Consider the following 19,167-nt stretch of genomic DNA (forward strand, 5'->3'; position numbering starts at 1 on the left):
ACTGTATATTTTTTTTAAATGATATGAATTTTTCCTAAATATTTGAAAAGTTTTGCAAAATGAAAAAAATGGCGTTAAAATATTTTAGATTCTTTTTTGAAAATTTTGGAAATAATACGAAATGTTTCGAAATTTTTGTAAATATTCTCTTTACACAAATTATGTAAAATAAAAATAATTTTTCAATGTTAAAAATTATTGCTCAATCTTTTCAAAACTTCTGAACATATCTTAAGTACGAATTATTTCTATCCAGATTAGTTTTTTATAATTTTGGAAATCTTTTGTGATGTTTTAAAATCTTTTGAAATGTTCTCATAAAATTAATTTTAAAAACTTCGTAATATAATTTTGAAAATTGTAAAAATTGCGCTTTGTTTTAAGTTTTTTAAACCTTTTCAAATTAATAATTATTTATAAAAAAATCTAAACTTGTATATCTTAAATATTAAAGTTTTAAGAAATGAAAAAATGGCGTTAAAATATTCTAGATTCTTTATTGACACTTTGGAAATATTTGGAAATGTTTCGAAATCTTTTTAAATATTCTCTACACATAAATTTTGTAAAATAAAAATCATTTTTTAATGTTCAAGATTACTGTTTTAATTTTGAAAAACATCTAAATATTTCTTCAATTTTTTCAATTTTTTTTTCTATATTAGTTTTTTTACAATTTTGGAAATCTTTTGTGATGTTTTCAAATCTTTTGAAATGTTCTCATAAAATTAATTTTAAAAACTTCGTAATATAATTTTGCAAACTGAAAAAATGGCGTTAAAATATTCTGGATTCTTTGTTGACAATTATGGAAATAATTTGAAATGTTTGGAAATCCTTTTAAATATTCTCTACACATAAATTTTGTAAAACGAAAATCATTTTTTAATGTTTAAAATTATTGTTCTATCTTTTCAAAACTTCTACATTTTTTTTTAATTTGTTCGGATTTTTTCATTCAAAATTAGTTTTGGATAATTTTAGAAATCTGTTGTGATGTTTTGAAATCTTGTTAAATATTCTCATAAAATTAATTTTTTTAATTCATAATATTATTTTGAAATATTGAAAAAATTGCGTTTTGTTTCTAGTTTTTAAAAAAATTTTCAAATTTATAATTATTACCAAAAAATTTTAAATTGTATATTCTTTTTAAAATGATTTTAATTTTTCTTCAATGTTAAAAAAGTTTTGGAAAATGAAAAAATGGCGTTAAAATATTTTGGATATATTTTGGAATGTTTCGAAATTGTTGTCAATATTCTCTTCACATAAATTTTGTAAAATAAAAATAATTTTTGAATGATTAAAATTATTATACAATCTTTTCAAAACTTCTAAATATTTCTTAAGTTCGAATTATTTCTTTCCAAATTAGTTTTTGACAATTTTGGAAGTCTTTTGTGATTTTTTAAAAATATTTTTAAACATCCTCATAAAATTAATTCCAAAAACTTCATATTATTTCCAAATGTGGAAAAATTGCGTGCTGTTTCGAGTTTTTTTAAACCTTTTCAAATTTATAATTATTTATAAAAAATTGAAACTTGTATATTTTTAAAAAAATTATTTGAATTTTTCTGAAATATTAAAAAAGTTTTACAAAATGAAAAATGGCGTTAAAATATTCTCGATTCTTTTTTTAACACTTTGGAAATATTTTGGAATGTTTCGAAATTTTTGTAAATATTCTGTTTACATAAATTTTATAAAATAAAAAAAATGTTAATGTTTAAAATCATTGCTCCATCTTTTCAAAACTTATAAATATTTCTGATTTTTTAAATCTTTTATTTGTTCCAATTCTGTCGAAAATTGTGTATATTTGTATATATTGTAGTAAAAAAATTAATGTTCAACAATGTCTAAAAAAATATATATAATTTTCAACTTAAAAATAAACAAATTTTTAACAAAGTAGTTTAATTCTCGACAAAAAAAATCGTTTTCATCAAAAGAAAAAACAAGTTTTCAATCAAATATCTCAGTTTTCACCCAAGGAAATAAATTTTTAATTAAAATGGTAAATCACGAACAAAACAAATAAACTTTTTTAACAAGAGTTTGATATAAAAGAATTTAGTATAAATCTAATTCTGAAATTTAATAAATGAAACGGGTTTTCAGCAAAATAGTTCAATTTTCTATTGGAATAGTTAAATTTTATTTTTTTTTAATCAACAATATCGTTACGTTTTCAAAATGAAACAAATTTTCAATTAAAATGATAAAACCTAAAACAGAACAAAAAACTTTTAAATTGTGACGAATGCTCACTTGTAACAGGAATTTTTAAATCTCCTTTCTTCTTAATTCCAATTATAATTTTTTTTTAAATTCCCGTTTCATATAAAAAATTCCCTGTTCCAAGTGAAATGATATTTTTAAAATTCTCTGTTCCAGCCAGGACAAATGAGGAGCGAGCGAATAAAACGTGATAAAACTATTTATTGAAAACTAAAGTCAGAGAAAAAAATCTCACAGAACGTTAAATTTTCCAGGTTAAGTCAAGTGCATTAAATTATAGTAGCACGTGACCAAATAATTTCATTCATATTAAGTGTTTTAAGATATATTCTTAATTTCTTATTGTAATACAAATTCTTTGGATGTATGAGAACAACTACTAACTAATTAGTAGAAATAACTTTTTAAGGTTCCTTTTGCCTACATGTTACCGACATCGAACATTATTCTACAGTTCTCTCGGTTCGTGTCCGTGCTAAGTTTCTAGAATATTCTCGAAAGTAACCCATTTGACCAATTTAATTAAATATATTATGTGTAAGAAATCAACAAATAATCCTTGTTTTTCTTGTAATTATAATAATTAAAATAATAAATAAACTTGAGGTGGTTTACTCAAAATTCTACTATATTATGTATGCACTACTCTACAGCTCACTTGGTTCGTGTCCGTGCTAAGTTTCTAGAATATTCTCGAAAGTGACCCATATTACCAATTTAATGAAATATCTTATGTGTAAGAAATCAACAAGAATCCTTGTTTTTCTTGTAACTATACTAATTAAAATAATAAATAACCTTGAGGTGGTTTACGCAAAATTAATCACTCAAAATTCTACTGTATTATGTATGCACTAATCTAAAGCTCACTTGGTTCGTGTCCGTGCTAAGTTTCTAGAATAATCTCGAAAGTGACCAATATTACCAATCAATTAAATATATTATGTGCAAGAAATCAACAAGTAATCCTTGTTTTTCTTGTAACTATACTAATTAAAATAATAAATAACCTTGAGGTGGTTTAAGCAAAATTCGTCACTCAAAATTCTATTGTATTATGTAGACACTACTCTACAGCTCACTTGGTTCGTGTCCGTGCTAAGTTTCTAGAATAATCTCGAAAGTGACCCATATTACCAATTTAATTAAATATCTTATGTGTAAGAAATCAACAAGTAATCCTTGTTTTTCTTGTAACTATACTAATTAAAATAATAAATAACCTTGAGGTGGTTTACGAAAAATTTGTTACTCAAAATTTTTTTAATTTGAATATAGGTACATATATAAATAAAGAAACGTACCAACGACCATGAGCGTGAAATCGAAACCCTTCTTGACAGCCTTTCTGTAGACTTGATTAGGAAGATTCGCGAACCCAACATATCCATCGAGTTCTTTGGGTTTCGTGGGCGGCGTGGGTCGAGTATGAAGACTCAAATTTGATTCCTTGTTGCTCTCACTCCTCGAGTTCTCCCTTTTGTTGCTGTCTTCGGAACCGTCCGTTTGGTTTAGGGTCGGCGTCGTCGGGGGCAATCTCGATTTTGCCGGTGCACCAGGAGGCGGCGCCGACGACGTCAATGTCGCCGTCGGGGTAACCGTTGGCGCTGACGGGGGCTGAGGTGGGGGAACTGACGGCACTGAGGGGGGTGTCGTTTCTCCCTTAAAAAACAACTCCCTCTTCGTCTGTATCTGCAAAATTAAAAAAAAAAAGAATATACATTAGAAAATTTTCTTAAATTCCAATAATCAGAAATAAGCTGTATTTTTATTAAATAAAGAATGACAATTGTCATTTTAAGTTCACTTCTGATAAGTCAATTCAGGGTGGCCGTTTTTTTCCAATTCGGAAACAATTTGCACGGTCGATGAAATTTAAAAAATCGAACTCTAAAGTCAACATGTTTTACATTTGAAGTAATAAAAACCGAGCTGAGAACGAAAACACTCGGAAATATGAAATTTTAAACTTTTAAAACTGATGTTTAAACGTTTTTAATATCAAAAATATTGTATTAAAATATGCTAAATAATTTACACGTTAAAAATGGAAGCTACTAACAATTTTCAAATCAACACTTTTAAATTAAATACAGTTAGACTGGCAAATTACAAATTTTAAAGTTTGAAAATTATAGAGTTCAAAGATTCAGATTAGGTTCCAAAAATATTTCTATTCTAAATTGAAGAATCAATTAATGCATTACAAAATTTTCAAAATTACATATATTTAATTAATTATAAGCTAGAAACATAGAAAATTGAACGATTATTTTTTTTTTTAATAAACTGAACATTTCTTAAATTAAAAGTTACATTTTTTTACTTCAAATACTTTAAAAACCTTAAAATGCTTGAAAATCTTATGTCAAAATCTTGAAACATTTACATGCTGTTTTACAGTTTTTCAAATTTTAAATTGTTTTTTTATTTCTTCAGAACTTATAAACATATTTTAAACTGATACGAATTTTTCCAAACTGTTTTCCTACAATTTTTTTTTTAATTCTGCCAAATAAAAACAATTTCCTATAAATCTTCCACATTCATATTTTATAATTTTGTAAATCCTTTTAAATCTTTTTAAATATTCTCTTAAAATTAATTTTTTGAAAATAAAACTTGTTTCTATTTTTCCAAGGAAATGTTTTCTACTATTCTTAAGCCTTTTAAAATTCTTAAAAAGCTTCTACATTTTTTGCTCGAAATCTGCCAAAATGGCTCGATTTTTTTCTAAGAAAAATAGTTGTTCAATTGTTATTTATACATCAAAATTAAACAATTTAACTTAAAAATTAAAATTTTTAAATAGAACAATTAAAATTGTAACGTTCAAAGTTCAATTTTTGTTTGTTTAGTTTCAAATATTTAATTTATAATTACTCATTTCAAATGAACAGTCAGATATTTCTAAATATTAAGTAATTGTTCTTTTCTTAATTATTGAAGAAATTCAATTTTAAAACTTGAAAAATTTATAATTATAAATTGCAAATTTAAGCAAATTAAAAAATCTTCAATTTAAACAATTTTTAATTTTAGAATTTTAAAAAGTAACAATTGCAACCTGTTTAATTTGAATCATGCATAAATGCTTTTTTTTTAAATTTTGAACAATTTGGAAATAAAAAGTCAACTTTAAATACTAAATTACAAATTGTTCAATTTTTAAGATTAACACTTTAAAGGTATGTAATTTGGAACATTCTTTTTGGAATAGTTCAATTTTAAAGCTTAACAAATACAAAAAATTTAATTTTCATATTTCTCGATTCAAAATTTTTCCATTTTGAAGATTTTCAATGGAAAACTCTTCAATTTTAAACATGTATAAAGGAAAATTTTTAAATTGATACTTTTTAAGATTATATATCATGTTTTCAATGTTAAATCTTCCAAAATTAAATCATCAAAATTACAGTATGTCTCATTCTAAACCTTAAAACGTGAATATTTTATCAATTGTAGATTTAATTTAAAATTCTGGAATTGAAATAGCATTCTATAGAATTTAGAATTATAATTCTTTTCCCAAATTTTTGTTCTAAGTCGGAAATCTTTAAAAAAAAAAAGAAATCTTTTTAAATCTTCTAAAATTATATAAATATGTTGAACTGTTTCCATTTTTCCCGCTGAATTTAATTGATTTCAAATGATTTGTCAAGACTTAAAAAGATTTTTTAAACATTTTTATACATTCCAATGATTTTTATTTGAAACACGAAATTTTGGGAAAGAATTATGATTCTGAATTTAAACAGGGATTTGTTTTAAATTACCTTCTCTAGATCAGAATTAAAATTATCGAGAAAATTAATTTCCGAAATTTCTATCCCGATGTAAAAAATTCTCTGTTCAAAGTCAAATCACTCCTTACAAAAATTCCCAGTACTGAAATATAAATTATATTTCTTGACGGAGATTGCCTGGTCCAAAGTAAAAATTATAATTCTGTATCGAAAATTCGGGTTCCAAGTAACAATTAAATTTATTTCAAAAAATTCCCTGCTTCAAGAAAAATAATTTTGGAATAACAACAAATTCTAATGTGAAAGAAGAATTTTCAAAACTCGACGAATTCTGACTTGGAAAATGATTATTTTGGTAAATTCACTTTTTATAAATCAGAATAAAAATTATTTCCCCAAATTTCTCGTGTCGAGTATAAAATTACCCGTTTCAAGAATGTACCTGAAGTTCCGAACATTCAAATGAACGAAATATTTTCCCCCATTTCCATTTTGCTCATACATATTGTTCCAACTGTAATTTAAAATATACATTCAAATTTTGTTCCAATAATAAACTATTTCCAATATAAATAAACAAACATTATAGAACTTTTTTGGTTTACAAAGTCATCAGTAATCAATTTCGTTCCTTTGAACGTTCAGAACTTCAAGCAAATGTTTCAAGACAACATTTTAATTCTGTACCAAATTCTCTGTTCCAAGTCAAAATTATATTTATTTAAAAAATTTTCTATTATAATTCAAAGTCTAAAGTTCCCTGTTTTAAGTTAAAATATAATTCTTTACGGAAACTCTGCCTCCTCCAAAGTAAAAATTTTAATTCTCTGCCGATGATTCCCTTCCCAAAGTCAAAATTATACTTTTTAATAAAAAATAAAATTATAATTCTTTAGGGGGTTTTCTCGTGAATATTTTTATATTTCTTTTCTTTATTCCCCATTGGAACTAGAAATTATAAATATTTTAGAAAATTCCATGTTCGAAAATTCCCTGTTCCAACTTAGAATTAAAATATTAAACTATAATAAACCACTTTTAATTTGCATATTAGTACATCCAAAGAAACAAATCTTAATAACTGAAACCTATTTCCGGTCATTTTCCGGATTTTTCCTGGTTTTTCGATTTTCTTAAGATCGTTTTTTTTTTGATTTCTTGGAAAGATTTTGCTAGTAAATTTGTATATTCTCTTCTTTTTCCGATTTGCAAGAGAACAAACAAATTTGATAAACTAAACAACCGGAAACTCTCACTCGCAGCGAACCAGACGAAATTGTAATTGTAATAGTCGTGATGCCAATGCTTTGATACGAAACGGAAATTGGTCAAATAATGTTGCTCACAAGTTACTTGACCCGAGGTGCCCGACATTTTTTTTTAAATTTATTACCTAGAGAAATGGGGGTAGTCTCATATTTTTATTTTCTTCGTTGAATTGAACGAGCAACAAAAACCGGATATTAATTATCTAAGGAATGATTTTTCTTTTTAATTAGTTTTAATATTGTTTTTCTTTTTTTAATAGTATCCTTTTTAATTTTTGGCGGGAAAATCAGGCATTGCTGACTGGGCGAAACCGCAGAACAAGTGCTCGGCCAATCAGAATGCCAAAAAAACCAAGGTGTAACAAATATGTTTAAATAGGGTTTTTAGCACTTTATTTAAATTTTTTAAATTTAGAATTTGCTGCAGTATTTAAATAGAGAATTCCGCAAATTAGAAAATCGGGAAATTGAAAATTCCTTAAAAAGAAAACATTCAAAATAAAAAAATTCGGGAAATTCCAAAATTAGAAAACGACGAAGAAATTCTTGAAAAAGATATTTTTTGAAATTGAATATTTCCGCAAATTTCCGATGATTCAAAATTTCAAAATTGGAAAATTATGGCATAATTAAATTTCCGACAGTTTAGGTTTATATTACTGAATTTGAAAATTGCAAAAATGAAACTGACAAATTATAAAATATTACTCCACTGGGAAATTTTAGGAAATTCCCAAATCATAAGAATTACGGCAGTTTAATAAATAATAAACTAAAAAATATCGGAAAAAAGTGTTTTATTTACGATTTAACCATTTTTAAACAGCTTTTAATTTAATTTTTCGGAATTTTTCAGTCATCAACATTTTTTATGAATTTATTTGATAAAAATAAAACAATATGAACAAAAATAGATTCAGGGTGGCGGTTTAATGGACGATTTCAAATTCCCGGAATATTCAGTTGAAAAAAGTCAAATTTTTAGTTTAAAAAAATTACTTTCCACAACAACAAAAAAAACTTTTAAAAAATTAACTTAAAAAAAAATAGTAAAATTTAAAACAAAGTGATGAATTTTCAACTAAAATTGTAAATCCTTAACTACACTACTCGAATTTTTGACCAGAAAAATGAATTTCCAAAAAACAATTTTAAAAACAAGTTATAATCCAAATTGTTGAATTTTGAACCAGGAAAGTTCAATTTTCAACCAAAAATAGACAGTTAAATTTTCATTTGAAAGAATTAATTTTTAACCAAACTGATGAATTTTCAACAATAAAAATTAATTTTTTACAAAAAAACATGAATTTTTCACAAATTACATACATTTTCAGACAACTAGTTTAATTTCTAAATAAAAAAGATCAATTTTCAACCAAAAATAGAATGGTTAAATTTCCTGTCAAAAATCTATGTAAAAAAGCGAGTTTTCAGCAAAATAGTTCAATTTTCTACTGGAATTGTGAATGGCGGTTTACCATTTCGCCATCTGGTGCCGAAAACTCGAACTAGAAAGAGCAGGTACAATTTTAAAGATTTATTTTAATTTTTCATAAAACTTTTTTTACGATTGTTTTGTGCAGTATAAAACAATCACTGAATGCTAAAAATAAATCTTCATAAAAAAGAAATAGTTTTAGATAGAACTTCCATCTTATACAGTGAAAAAACACATTTTTGTCACAAATAGGTTTAAAAAAAAACAATTATTTCACTATTTAATGTAAGTTTCAATGTATTGTAAGCTTAAATAAAGTTGAATTAATGTATGTAGCGACAAATTTGATTCAAACTAAGCAAAGAATGCGAATAATAGACGATTGGAATTTAAATACGAATTCTAACCTAACTTTCAGACCAGATTTTTAAATAGTAAATATTTCAGGTTTAATTAATAAAAATTCATGAGTTCATTGGACTTCAAAATAAGTTTATTTAAGTTTATAAATTTTTGAAAATCACAATAAATAGTACAATAATTGTTTTTTTTTTAGCAAAATATTTCTACCATAAAATATGCTTTTTCACTGTATAATATGTAAATTTCATTTAAAACTCTTTGTTTGCGATAAAGACTTATCGCAGTTTAACCATTCCCAATATGCAGTAAAATTTTTAGTTTAAAAAATTGATTTTCAAAAGGAATGCTTTTTTTCAATTAGTTTTAATATTGTTTTTCATTTTTTAATAGTATCCTTTTTAGTTTTTTCGCGGGAAAATCAAGCATTGCTGATTGGGCGAAACCGCAGAAGAAGTGCTCAGCCAATCAGAATGCCAAAAAAAACCAAGGTGTAACAAATATGTTTAAATAGGGTTTTTAGCACTTTACTTTTATTTTTTTTAATTTAGAATTTGCGGCAGTGTTTAGATAGGGAATTCCGGAAATTAGAAAATCGGGAAATTGAAAATTCCCTAAAAAGAAAACATTCAAAATAAAATAAAAAATTGATTTTCAAAAATGTAGTTACATTTTCAACCAGAGATTAAATTTCAATTAAAATGATGAATGTTTAACACAAAAAAAAATATTTGAACAAAAGAATTTAACTTTTTACTAAGGAGTTGAATTTTAACTATAAAGGGCATGTGACACACATAAATACCTATATTACAGACATCAGTTTTTCAATTTACACTTAATTTTCTTTAACTCTTAAAGTGCATTGTGGGTACCAGACACCCCAAGCAATTTTCAAACTCTTATAAACCATACTTAATTCGAGAAAATCGAGTAACTGTCGCCATCTAGCTTTAGTTGGAGACGTTAAATGTAAGATGCTGAAAGTGGAGGTATAAAAATCGTGGGGCATCTGACACCCAGTGTGCAATTATTCAGTGGAAAAGTAATTTTGAACCAAATTTTTTGTTGAAATTCTGCGAGAGCATAATGTGGATATATGTCTCTTTCAATTTCTTGTTTTTTTGTAGTATTACATGTCAAAGTACCTCAATTTTTATAATAATAAATCGATTTAAAAGAAAAAAATCTGGTTCATCATTTTATCATAAAATTGACTTTTCAACTGCGCAAATAAATATCTTTTTTGAAAGTACCCATGTTCCAATATTTTTTTATTAAGTACACTAGTTCAAAAGTACAGTCATAAATTTTCAGGTTAAAATAATTAAAATTGCGCGAGTTATGAAATTTTAAGTAAAAACCCTCATTTTTTCACTTTTTTCAATATTTTTTTTAATAAACTTAAAATAAATAAATGGCTATAAAATAAACTCTACCTTGTAAAAGTTACCTTAATCTATATCGGATAAGTTTATTGTGACAAAATATTCAATAGGGGTTCAAAATACATGATTAAATACGCTGGGGTGTTTAACACCCACGATGCACTTTACCGTGTTTTTTTTACCATTTATACACTTTGAGGTTTAAATTTAAGAACTTGTTTTGTTAATAAAATATCGGACTGAAATTTTGTCAAATGTATCAGAAGACCATAAACTACGTTTGTGTACTTCATTTTCGTAGAAATTTCGCTAAAAATTATTTTAAAATAAATTAAAACTGGGACCATTTTTTGACATATTTTCTTTGTACCTTGAAATTTTTGGAACAAAAAAACTTTTTTTATATGTTAAATATCGGCCTTAAAATTCGAGAAATTCCAGAGCCGGCAGTAAATTACGTTTAGGTTCTTAGGTTCAAAAATTGCAAGGTTATGTCAAAAAACTGGTTCCAGTTAATTTCTTTCAAAATAATTTTTTTCAAAATTATGATTTAATTGGAGTAAACTGAGAAAAATCTAACATGTCTAAGATCCATAAACATTAAGTAAATAAATAAATCCGCAACTTATAAAAGACAATTATACTCGCGGTTTTTAAATTAAATGCCCGGTTTTTTCCCGGTTTCCTAGTAAGTCAAAATAGAAGCATTATTTGAATTAGAATTGATCGATTTTTAAAAACGTTTTCTATTGAAAAAAAAATAGAAACCGGTAGTTGTAAATTTAATATTGATATTGACAATCTTCAGAACATTGACATGCAAAGGTACAACAAATATCAATTTCGTATTTCATCTTACTATACAACGTGTCCCGTTACATTCACGCGACCATTTCAGAATACAAATTGAATAAGTACCTCCACCTCTGTAGCATAGAATCGGATGACGCACCCGTTATGCCTCAAGGGATATCATTTTCAAGATCTCCAAAGCATTGAAATTAATCTCCTATACAAACAAAGTCCACTCAGATTTCCTTTTTATAATCTTTGAAGAAAAAAAAAAAATCGAATTCTATCCAATAATCTACTATCTCTTACATTTCTAATTAACAATAAATAAAACAATTTTAAACAAAAATAAAATTAATGTGGATAACATCTTAAATTCAACATTCAAAATTAAACGCTTTAAATTCCTACGATTTGAGGTCGACGTATACGGCATTTTCGTAAAAATAGTTGAATTTTTAACCAGAAAATATTTACCACCAAACTTTTTTTTTTTAATCAAGAAAGATGAATACTCAAATAAATAGTTGACTTTTAAGTAAAATAGATGAATTTTTAAAAAGACAGTTCAATTTTCAAACTAAATAGTTAATTTTCTGCCAAAAAATTAATTTTCTTTCAAAGAGACGTAGATTCAATAAAACAGTTGAATTTATGACAAAAAAAAAGAGTTTTTAACCAAATAGTTAGACTTTCAAGACCATTTTCAACAAAATAATTTAATTGTTCGCCAAACAGTTTAATTTTCAACCAAATGGTCCATATTCCTATAAAAAAAGTCTAAATTTAAAACAAAAATTTTTCAACTCCTAAAAATATAATTTATTTAACAATAAAGATGTATTTTATACCCAAAAAGCCGAATATCCAAGTAAGCAACTAAATTTTCGAAAAAAAAATTGCAATAAAATAACTAAATTTTCAACAAAATAGTTGAATTTTCAACCTAGAAAGATAAATTTTCAACCAAATAGTCAATATTAAAAAAAAAATCCTTTAAATTTCAACCAAAGACATTTGTATTTTTAACCCAATAGTTGAATTTTTAGCCCAAAAGTTAAATTTTTCGACAAAAAAAGACTTTTTAAACAATAAATAAATTTTTAACTAAAAACAATAAGTTTTCAACCACAATTGAAATCTTAAGTTAAAAAAGAAAGAAAGCAATGTTTTTTCAATCAGCTAAAATCAAACAAATCATATTAAATTTTAACCGGCGTTCAATTTTGAAGCTAAACAGATGAATTTTTAACAAAAAAGTGAACTTTTAACTAAAAAAAAAATGACTTTTGTACAAAATAGTTAGACTATCAAGTAAATAATTAAATTTTCAATAAAGAGTTGAATTCTTCATCAAATAGTTTAATTTTCAACCGAATAGTCGATATTCAAACAAAAACAGTATAAATTTAAAACCAAAATTTTTCAACCCCAAAAAATATGCTTTATTTACGAATAAAGATGGATTTTATATCCAAAAAGGCGAATATCCAATAAAACATTTTCAACCCAAGAGCTGAATTTTAAGCCCAAAATCTAAAATTTTTATAAGGCGGTTCAATTTTAAACAAAAAAGCCTAATTTCTACCAAAAAAATGTTTTATTTACAAAAAAGGTGGATTTTCGAACTAAAAAGACGAATCTTCAACAAAAAATTTAAGTTTTTGAACAAAAAATATGACTCTTTAAGAAATAAATCAATTTTCAACTAAAAAAGATAAGTTTTTAACAAAAATTGGAAGTGACATTTTCGGTAAAAAAAAATAATTTTCAAGAAAAAGAAAAATTATTTATCAATCACCTGAATTCAAACTACATTAAATTATATCCAGAGTTGAATTTTGAAGCTAAAAAGACGAATTTTCAAGAAAAAAAGTTAAATTTCTACCAAATAATGAATTATTGCATTAAATAATTAAAGTTTTAACATAATGGTGGAATTTTCTATCAATATAGGTGAATTTCCAACCAAACAGATAAATTTTCAAACTAGAAGATAAATTTTTGAATGAAAAAAAAGAAATTTCAACAAAATACGTGAATTTTCAACCGAATAGCTGCAGTTTTCACTCAAAAAATATATTCTTACAAAAAACTGTGAATTTCCAAACCAAAAAAAAAAGGATTTTTCGACAAAAGAACAAAATTTTCAAACCGAAAATATAAATTTACAACAAAAAAAAAAATAATAATTTTACACCAAAAAGCTTAATTTTGTATCTATTTTAGAATTTTCTAGTTAAAAAGACAAATTTTCTTCAAAACAGTTACATTTTAAACCCAAAAATATGAATATTTAACAAAACACTTAACTTACATCCGAATAATTAAAATTAAATAGTAAATCAAAGAAGAAAATCTTGGAATTTAAATTTCGCGCCGAAAATTTCGTAAAGCCACAGTTAAACATAACCTCCGAGAAGCCTTTTAAATAATGGCGCGCAATTCAAATTGCATTTATAAGTCTTTCATTGGACCCGCAAATCGTTTAGCTTTCAATAATAGATTTACCCGCTGTTTAATGAGGTCGTGGGCGATTAATTAAAAATTTTAAATGCCTGGATCATCGCAAAGTGAAATTCTCAAGCCTGAGGATAAAAGATCGAGGCAAGAACAAAGGGGTGCGAGATAAAGGTGGTTGAGTGCTGAACAGGTTCACCACCCTCGAAAATGAGAAGGGTTGGCAAATTTTTTTTTTCCTCCAGCCAATCGATTTCGTTCTCAGCACTAGAGAATGTGCCTGACGTCTGCTGGCTTTGAAGCTCTCAACACGAGTGTATTGACCCGAAGTCTGAAATAGTGCACTCTCGTCAAAGCCACTAAAAACATTCAACGTTATTTTCGGGGCCGCAACAACTTTCGACCTTTAAAAATAATTGTCAAAAATCCCTTTAAAAAATATTCCTGATTTTTTAATTGTAACAGTGGCCGCTAAACTGCATTTTTAAATTTTCCTGACTTTTCCCTGACCCATTTTTCAGACCCTAATTATCTCAAATTCAAAAATGAGCATTATTAAAAATTATTTTTAAAATTGATGAAAGTATTATTATTATTATTATTAAATCTGGAAGAGAAATTAAAGTGATCTTTAGAAATAAATATTTCAGGTTAAAATTGTTTACTTACCAATAGTTATTTAGAGCTAATTTTATTCATCGATGGATTCTCTATAAACCCTTCAGCACTTTTCTATTTTTTTAAATCTAGTGAGAAATAATACAATTGTTAATTTTATAAACAATATTTTCCTTAAATAATTAGAAAATAAATTAAAACGTAACAAAGAGATTTGTAGAGAAGCCTCCAAAGAACAAAATGAGCAGTACATAATTAGGATTAAACAATTGCAATTTTTACCTGAAAGAAAAGCAAAAATAGAAATCTCTAAATGACTATAGTTTTAAAAAATATTTTAAGATGAACTTTTTTTCTACCTTTCTGGATTTTAAAAATTATTTTTTACATTGATCATTTTTGAGCATGAGATAAATAGACAATTTTAATCTTGTAAGATTTTCAACATACAATGTTTTATAAACGGAATACAAAAAATTCAAATTAAAATTAAATTTTTTTTTAATTGATCTCAACCAAAAAGATGGGTTTTCTACAATAAAAGATATATTTTCAAACATGTAGGACAAATTAACAACAAAACAGTTCAATTTTTAACCCGAAAAGTTGAATTTTCGACAAATAGAATAATTTTAAATGAAAAATTTAATAGTGGATATTTCAGCTAAAAAAAAAGAATTTTCAACAAAATAGTTAAATTTTCAACAAAATAGTTAAATTTTCAACCGAATAGTTAAATTTTCAACTGAATAATAGAATTTTTTTCTAAAATAATCCAATTTCTATCAAAAGAGATCAATTATACAGCAAAAAACACAAATTTTTAAACCAAATAGTCATATTTATAACTAAAGAGATAAATTTTCAACCAAAATGATGAATTTGGCCATCAAAAAGACAAAAAGTCAACTTAAAAAAAATCATTTTTCAACCAAAAATGGAAAAGTTAAATGTTCAGCTTAAGAAATTCATTTCAAGCAACAGAAAAAGAACATTAAAAAAGAAAAATGTTTTAAAGAATGTTGAATTTTCAATTTAAAAAGATCAATTTTCAACTAAGCCCATAACTTTTCGACCAAAAAAATAATTTTCGACCTAAAATAAAACTAATTCTCAATAAAATAATTAAAATTTGAAAAATGAATCTTCAACCAACAAATTATTTTTTAACAAAGTGGTTTAATATTCAAGCATGTAGATAAATTTTCAAATCGAAAAAAGAAATTTTCCATTAAAAGCAGTTGCATTTTTAAGCAAAGTTAAATTTTTAAACCAAAAAGGCGAATTTTCACCGAAAAAGTTGAATTTTTAAGAAAAAAATTAATTTCCAAAAAAAATGTAATAGTCAATATTTCAAAAAACAACAAAAACAAACCAATTTTCAACGTAATAATTAATTTTTCAACCTAAAAGTTAAATTTTCAACAAAATAATTAACTTTTCGTCAAAAGAAATTAATCTTAAGACAAAAAAGACGAATTTTCAACCAAAAAATACAAATTTTCGAATAAGAAAGATCAATTTTCAAGAGATAAATTTTCAGTAAAGAATTAAATTTCAATTTAAAAAACAACAACTTTTCAAGAAAATAGTCATTTTAAATAACTATTTTTATACAAAAAAAAACAACGAATTTTCAACAAAATAGTTAAACTTTTGACGAGAGATAAACATTCATTCAAAAAAATATAAATAATTTTTAACAAAGTGCTTTCACTTTTGTCAAAGTTTAAAAGTTTAAAATTCTTTATAAATTAGAATTCTCAGTTTAAAAGACCAATCATCAAAACAGCTCAACTTGCGATCAAAGAAATGAATTTTCAACTAATATGACGAATATTTAACTGAAATAGTCAAAAAAAATGACTTTAAAAAAATTAAATTTTCAATAAAAAAAGATGATTTTTTAAAAAATAATGTAATAGCAGATATTTCAGTATAAATATGACTTAAAACCAACTTTTTACAGCAAAAATTAATTTTAAAGAGAAAACAGTTGAATTTAATTTAAAAAAAAAATTAATTTTTCACTTAACAGATGCATTTTGATTTAAAAAATTTTAATTTCTGCCAAGAGAGACGAATTAAAAAAAGATTTAAATTTACAACCAAGAAAAATTTCACTTGAATTTTCAACACCAAAATATGAATTAAAAAAATATATATTTTCTACAGGAGGAAGCAACTGAAAAAAAGAAATTGTAAATAAATTACTAACAAGAATAGTATACCAGGTTGGCCAAAAAAATTCATTTTCAAAATCCCCTAATTTTTCTCAAGACTTTTGACGATTATTTTTTATTAAATTATTATTCTTTCCTGAATTTTTCCTTGATTTCCAGGATTTTCGTGAGTTTTGACAACCAGAAACCTTCCTTCAAAAAATCCTCAATTTCTTTATTGCAAGGAAAAGAAAAAAAAATGACTAGTTTTGTTTTGTTTTTTAAAGATTTGTCATTTAGGAATTTTTTTTTCAATTAAAATAGAAATTTCTCATGGGTTGATATTAATAATAGGATAGCGAGTTCAATGTAAATTTAAACTGCATTCTTGATGGAGTGTTGTTACAACAAGAATAACATCGAGCTTCAAGAAATTCAAGTATCCAAACGTCATCCGAGAATCTGTCGGCTTTGAAGAGCAAATATTGTGAGATCGCTTCGCTAATCCCCGTTTCATTTCAAACTTTTCCATTTCAACCCGGTTTTATCGGGACCTATAAGCTTTTCTGGAAATCCAGCTTTCAATTCTAAAGCAGAAAATTTCGAGAAAAAAAATTCCAAATAAAAAAATCGTAAATTTTTTAAAGTTTACTGCTATTTTAATTTTTAATTCAAGGTGGTCGTTTTGATAGAAGAAAAAAATTTCCGGTCATTTACATTTCGCGTTTATTATAAATAATGCTTCTTTTTTTTTAGTTTTTGTATTTGAATAATAATTCAATAACATTTTTATTTTAAATGAGGTAAAAAATTTTATTTTTTCTTGTTATACTTAAAATTCAGTGCATGTTCAGGTAAATTGGATGTAGGTAATATTTTAAATTCAATTCAAACCACTTTAAATTCCTAGCTTTTCGAGTAAAATTATTGCACTTTTAAGAAGATAGATAAGTTTTTAACTAAATAGTTAAATTTTAAACTAAATAAGATGTGCTTTCAATTAAAAATAGAATAGTTACATTTTCAGTTGAATAAAAGTAATTTTCCATAAAAAAAATCAAAACTGTCAACCAAACAATTGAATTTTTAACTAAAAATGATCAACTTTCAATCAAAAATGCAATAGTTCATTTCTTAGTTACAAAATTTATTTTCAATCAAACCTCAAGAATTTTAAACTAAAATTATAAATGTTTAACAAAATATTTGAATTTTACATCAACAAAAAAACATGTTTTTTTAATTGGAATAGATGAATTGTGAACCAAGAAGATTAAGTTCTACCAAAGAAGACGAATTCTCAACTAAAAAAGGTAAATTGTTAACAAAAAATTAAAGAGTTAAATATTCAGTAAAAAAAAAAAATGCCAAACCAAAGAGGTCAATTTTTAACTAAAATGATGGAATATTTAATTGGAATAATAGTTACATTTTTAAAAATATGAATTTTCCAAATAAAAAAATAATAAATTTTCAAAAAAAAAAAGTTGCTTTTTTAAGCGAAGAGATCAATTTTCAACTGAAATGATGAATGTTCAACTGAAAGTTAGATTTAAAAAAAAAAAGTATTTTCAACTAAGATAATGAATCTTTAACTATAATAATTGAACTGTCAACCATAAATAATAATTTTCAACCAAGACGATTAATTTTCAGTCAAAAACTGAATAATTTATCAAAGAGAGAAATTTTTAACTAAAATTATATAATATTCAATTCGCATAGTTAAATCTTGAATTTAAAAAATTAATTTAAAAAAAAACGAGAACTTTTTTTCAAAATAGTAGAGTACAGTAATATAAAACTACTTTCACAAATAAAGAATCATTATTATTTAATTTTATATTCCAATTGGAACAAAAATTAAGGACGCTTCTATAAAGTTTAATTCATTTTATCAATATTTTATTTTTAATTATCCATTAACGCTAATAATTTACAAGCATAAATGTAAGTTCTCATACTTTCTAATTGAACAATATTTAATTAAACGACATTAAGGGCATGCTCTTCGTGACCACGTGACCAAACTAGTCCCCGAATATGAGCATTTTTTTTGGTGTTCACTGTGTCCACACGGATTGAGATATCGTGTTTAAAATTTGACAGATTAAATAAAAAGCACTAAAGAACGTTTGTATACATCAATGTGTTTATAGTTTTAAAGAAAGTTTATTTATAAATCGATGAAAAAGGATATTACCATTCGAGTTATAGCACTATGCAGATAATTTTTGGTTTGATGCATTTCGGACTTTTTGGTTCGTGTATATTGAGCAGTGACACCAGTTTTGGACTAAATCGTCTAAACCTTAAAAAAAATTGATGTAAGCAATAAAATTTGTACATTCGTTGAAAATCAACAAATAAGTATCTGCATACACGTAACCTATAATTATTTTTGGAGCATTTTTAGTGATTTCTAGCGGAGAGAAAAAGAAACTTTGACCGTCGATAAAGTCGAGATCACGTGACTAAGTTCATTCATAAAATTTTTGTGTGGAGAATGAAATGATTTTCATTATTTTCAGTCCTCACTACGACCAAGCGGATTGAGATATTGTGTTCAGGATTTAGGATGTTATACCGAAAGCACTAAGGAACGTTTGTATATATCAAAATGTTCATAATTACGAAGAAAGTTTTCGAGTAAAATACTACAGGAATTAGGAAATAAACTTT

The 19,167-nt window shown here is 24.9% G+C and overlaps 1 protein-coding gene across 7 annotated transcripts in view; it reads right to left on the minus strand.

Annotated features, from left to right (window-relative positions):
• Window positions 1–19,167, minus strand: part of LOC117172501 (septin-7) — a 178,067-nt gene that overhangs the window by 74,678 nt on the left and 84,222 nt on the right. For all 7 annotated transcript variants that reach the window (XM_033360504.1, XM_033360506.1, XM_033360508.1 and 4 more), the window contains one exon: window positions 3,552–3,939. In XM_033360504.1, coding sequence (XP_033216395.1) covers window positions 3,552–3,939 — 388 coding nt within the window. The remainder of the gene's footprint in view (window positions 1–3,551; window positions 3,940–19,167) is intronic.

This window comes from Belonocnema kinseyi, chromosome 5, assembly GCF_010883055.1.
Source record: "Belonocnema kinseyi isolate 2016_QV_RU_SX_M_011 chromosome 5, B_treatae_v1, whole genome shotgun sequence".
Lineage (NCBI taxonomy): Eukaryota > Metazoa > Arthropoda > Insecta > Hymenoptera > Cynipidae > Belonocnema > Belonocnema kinseyi.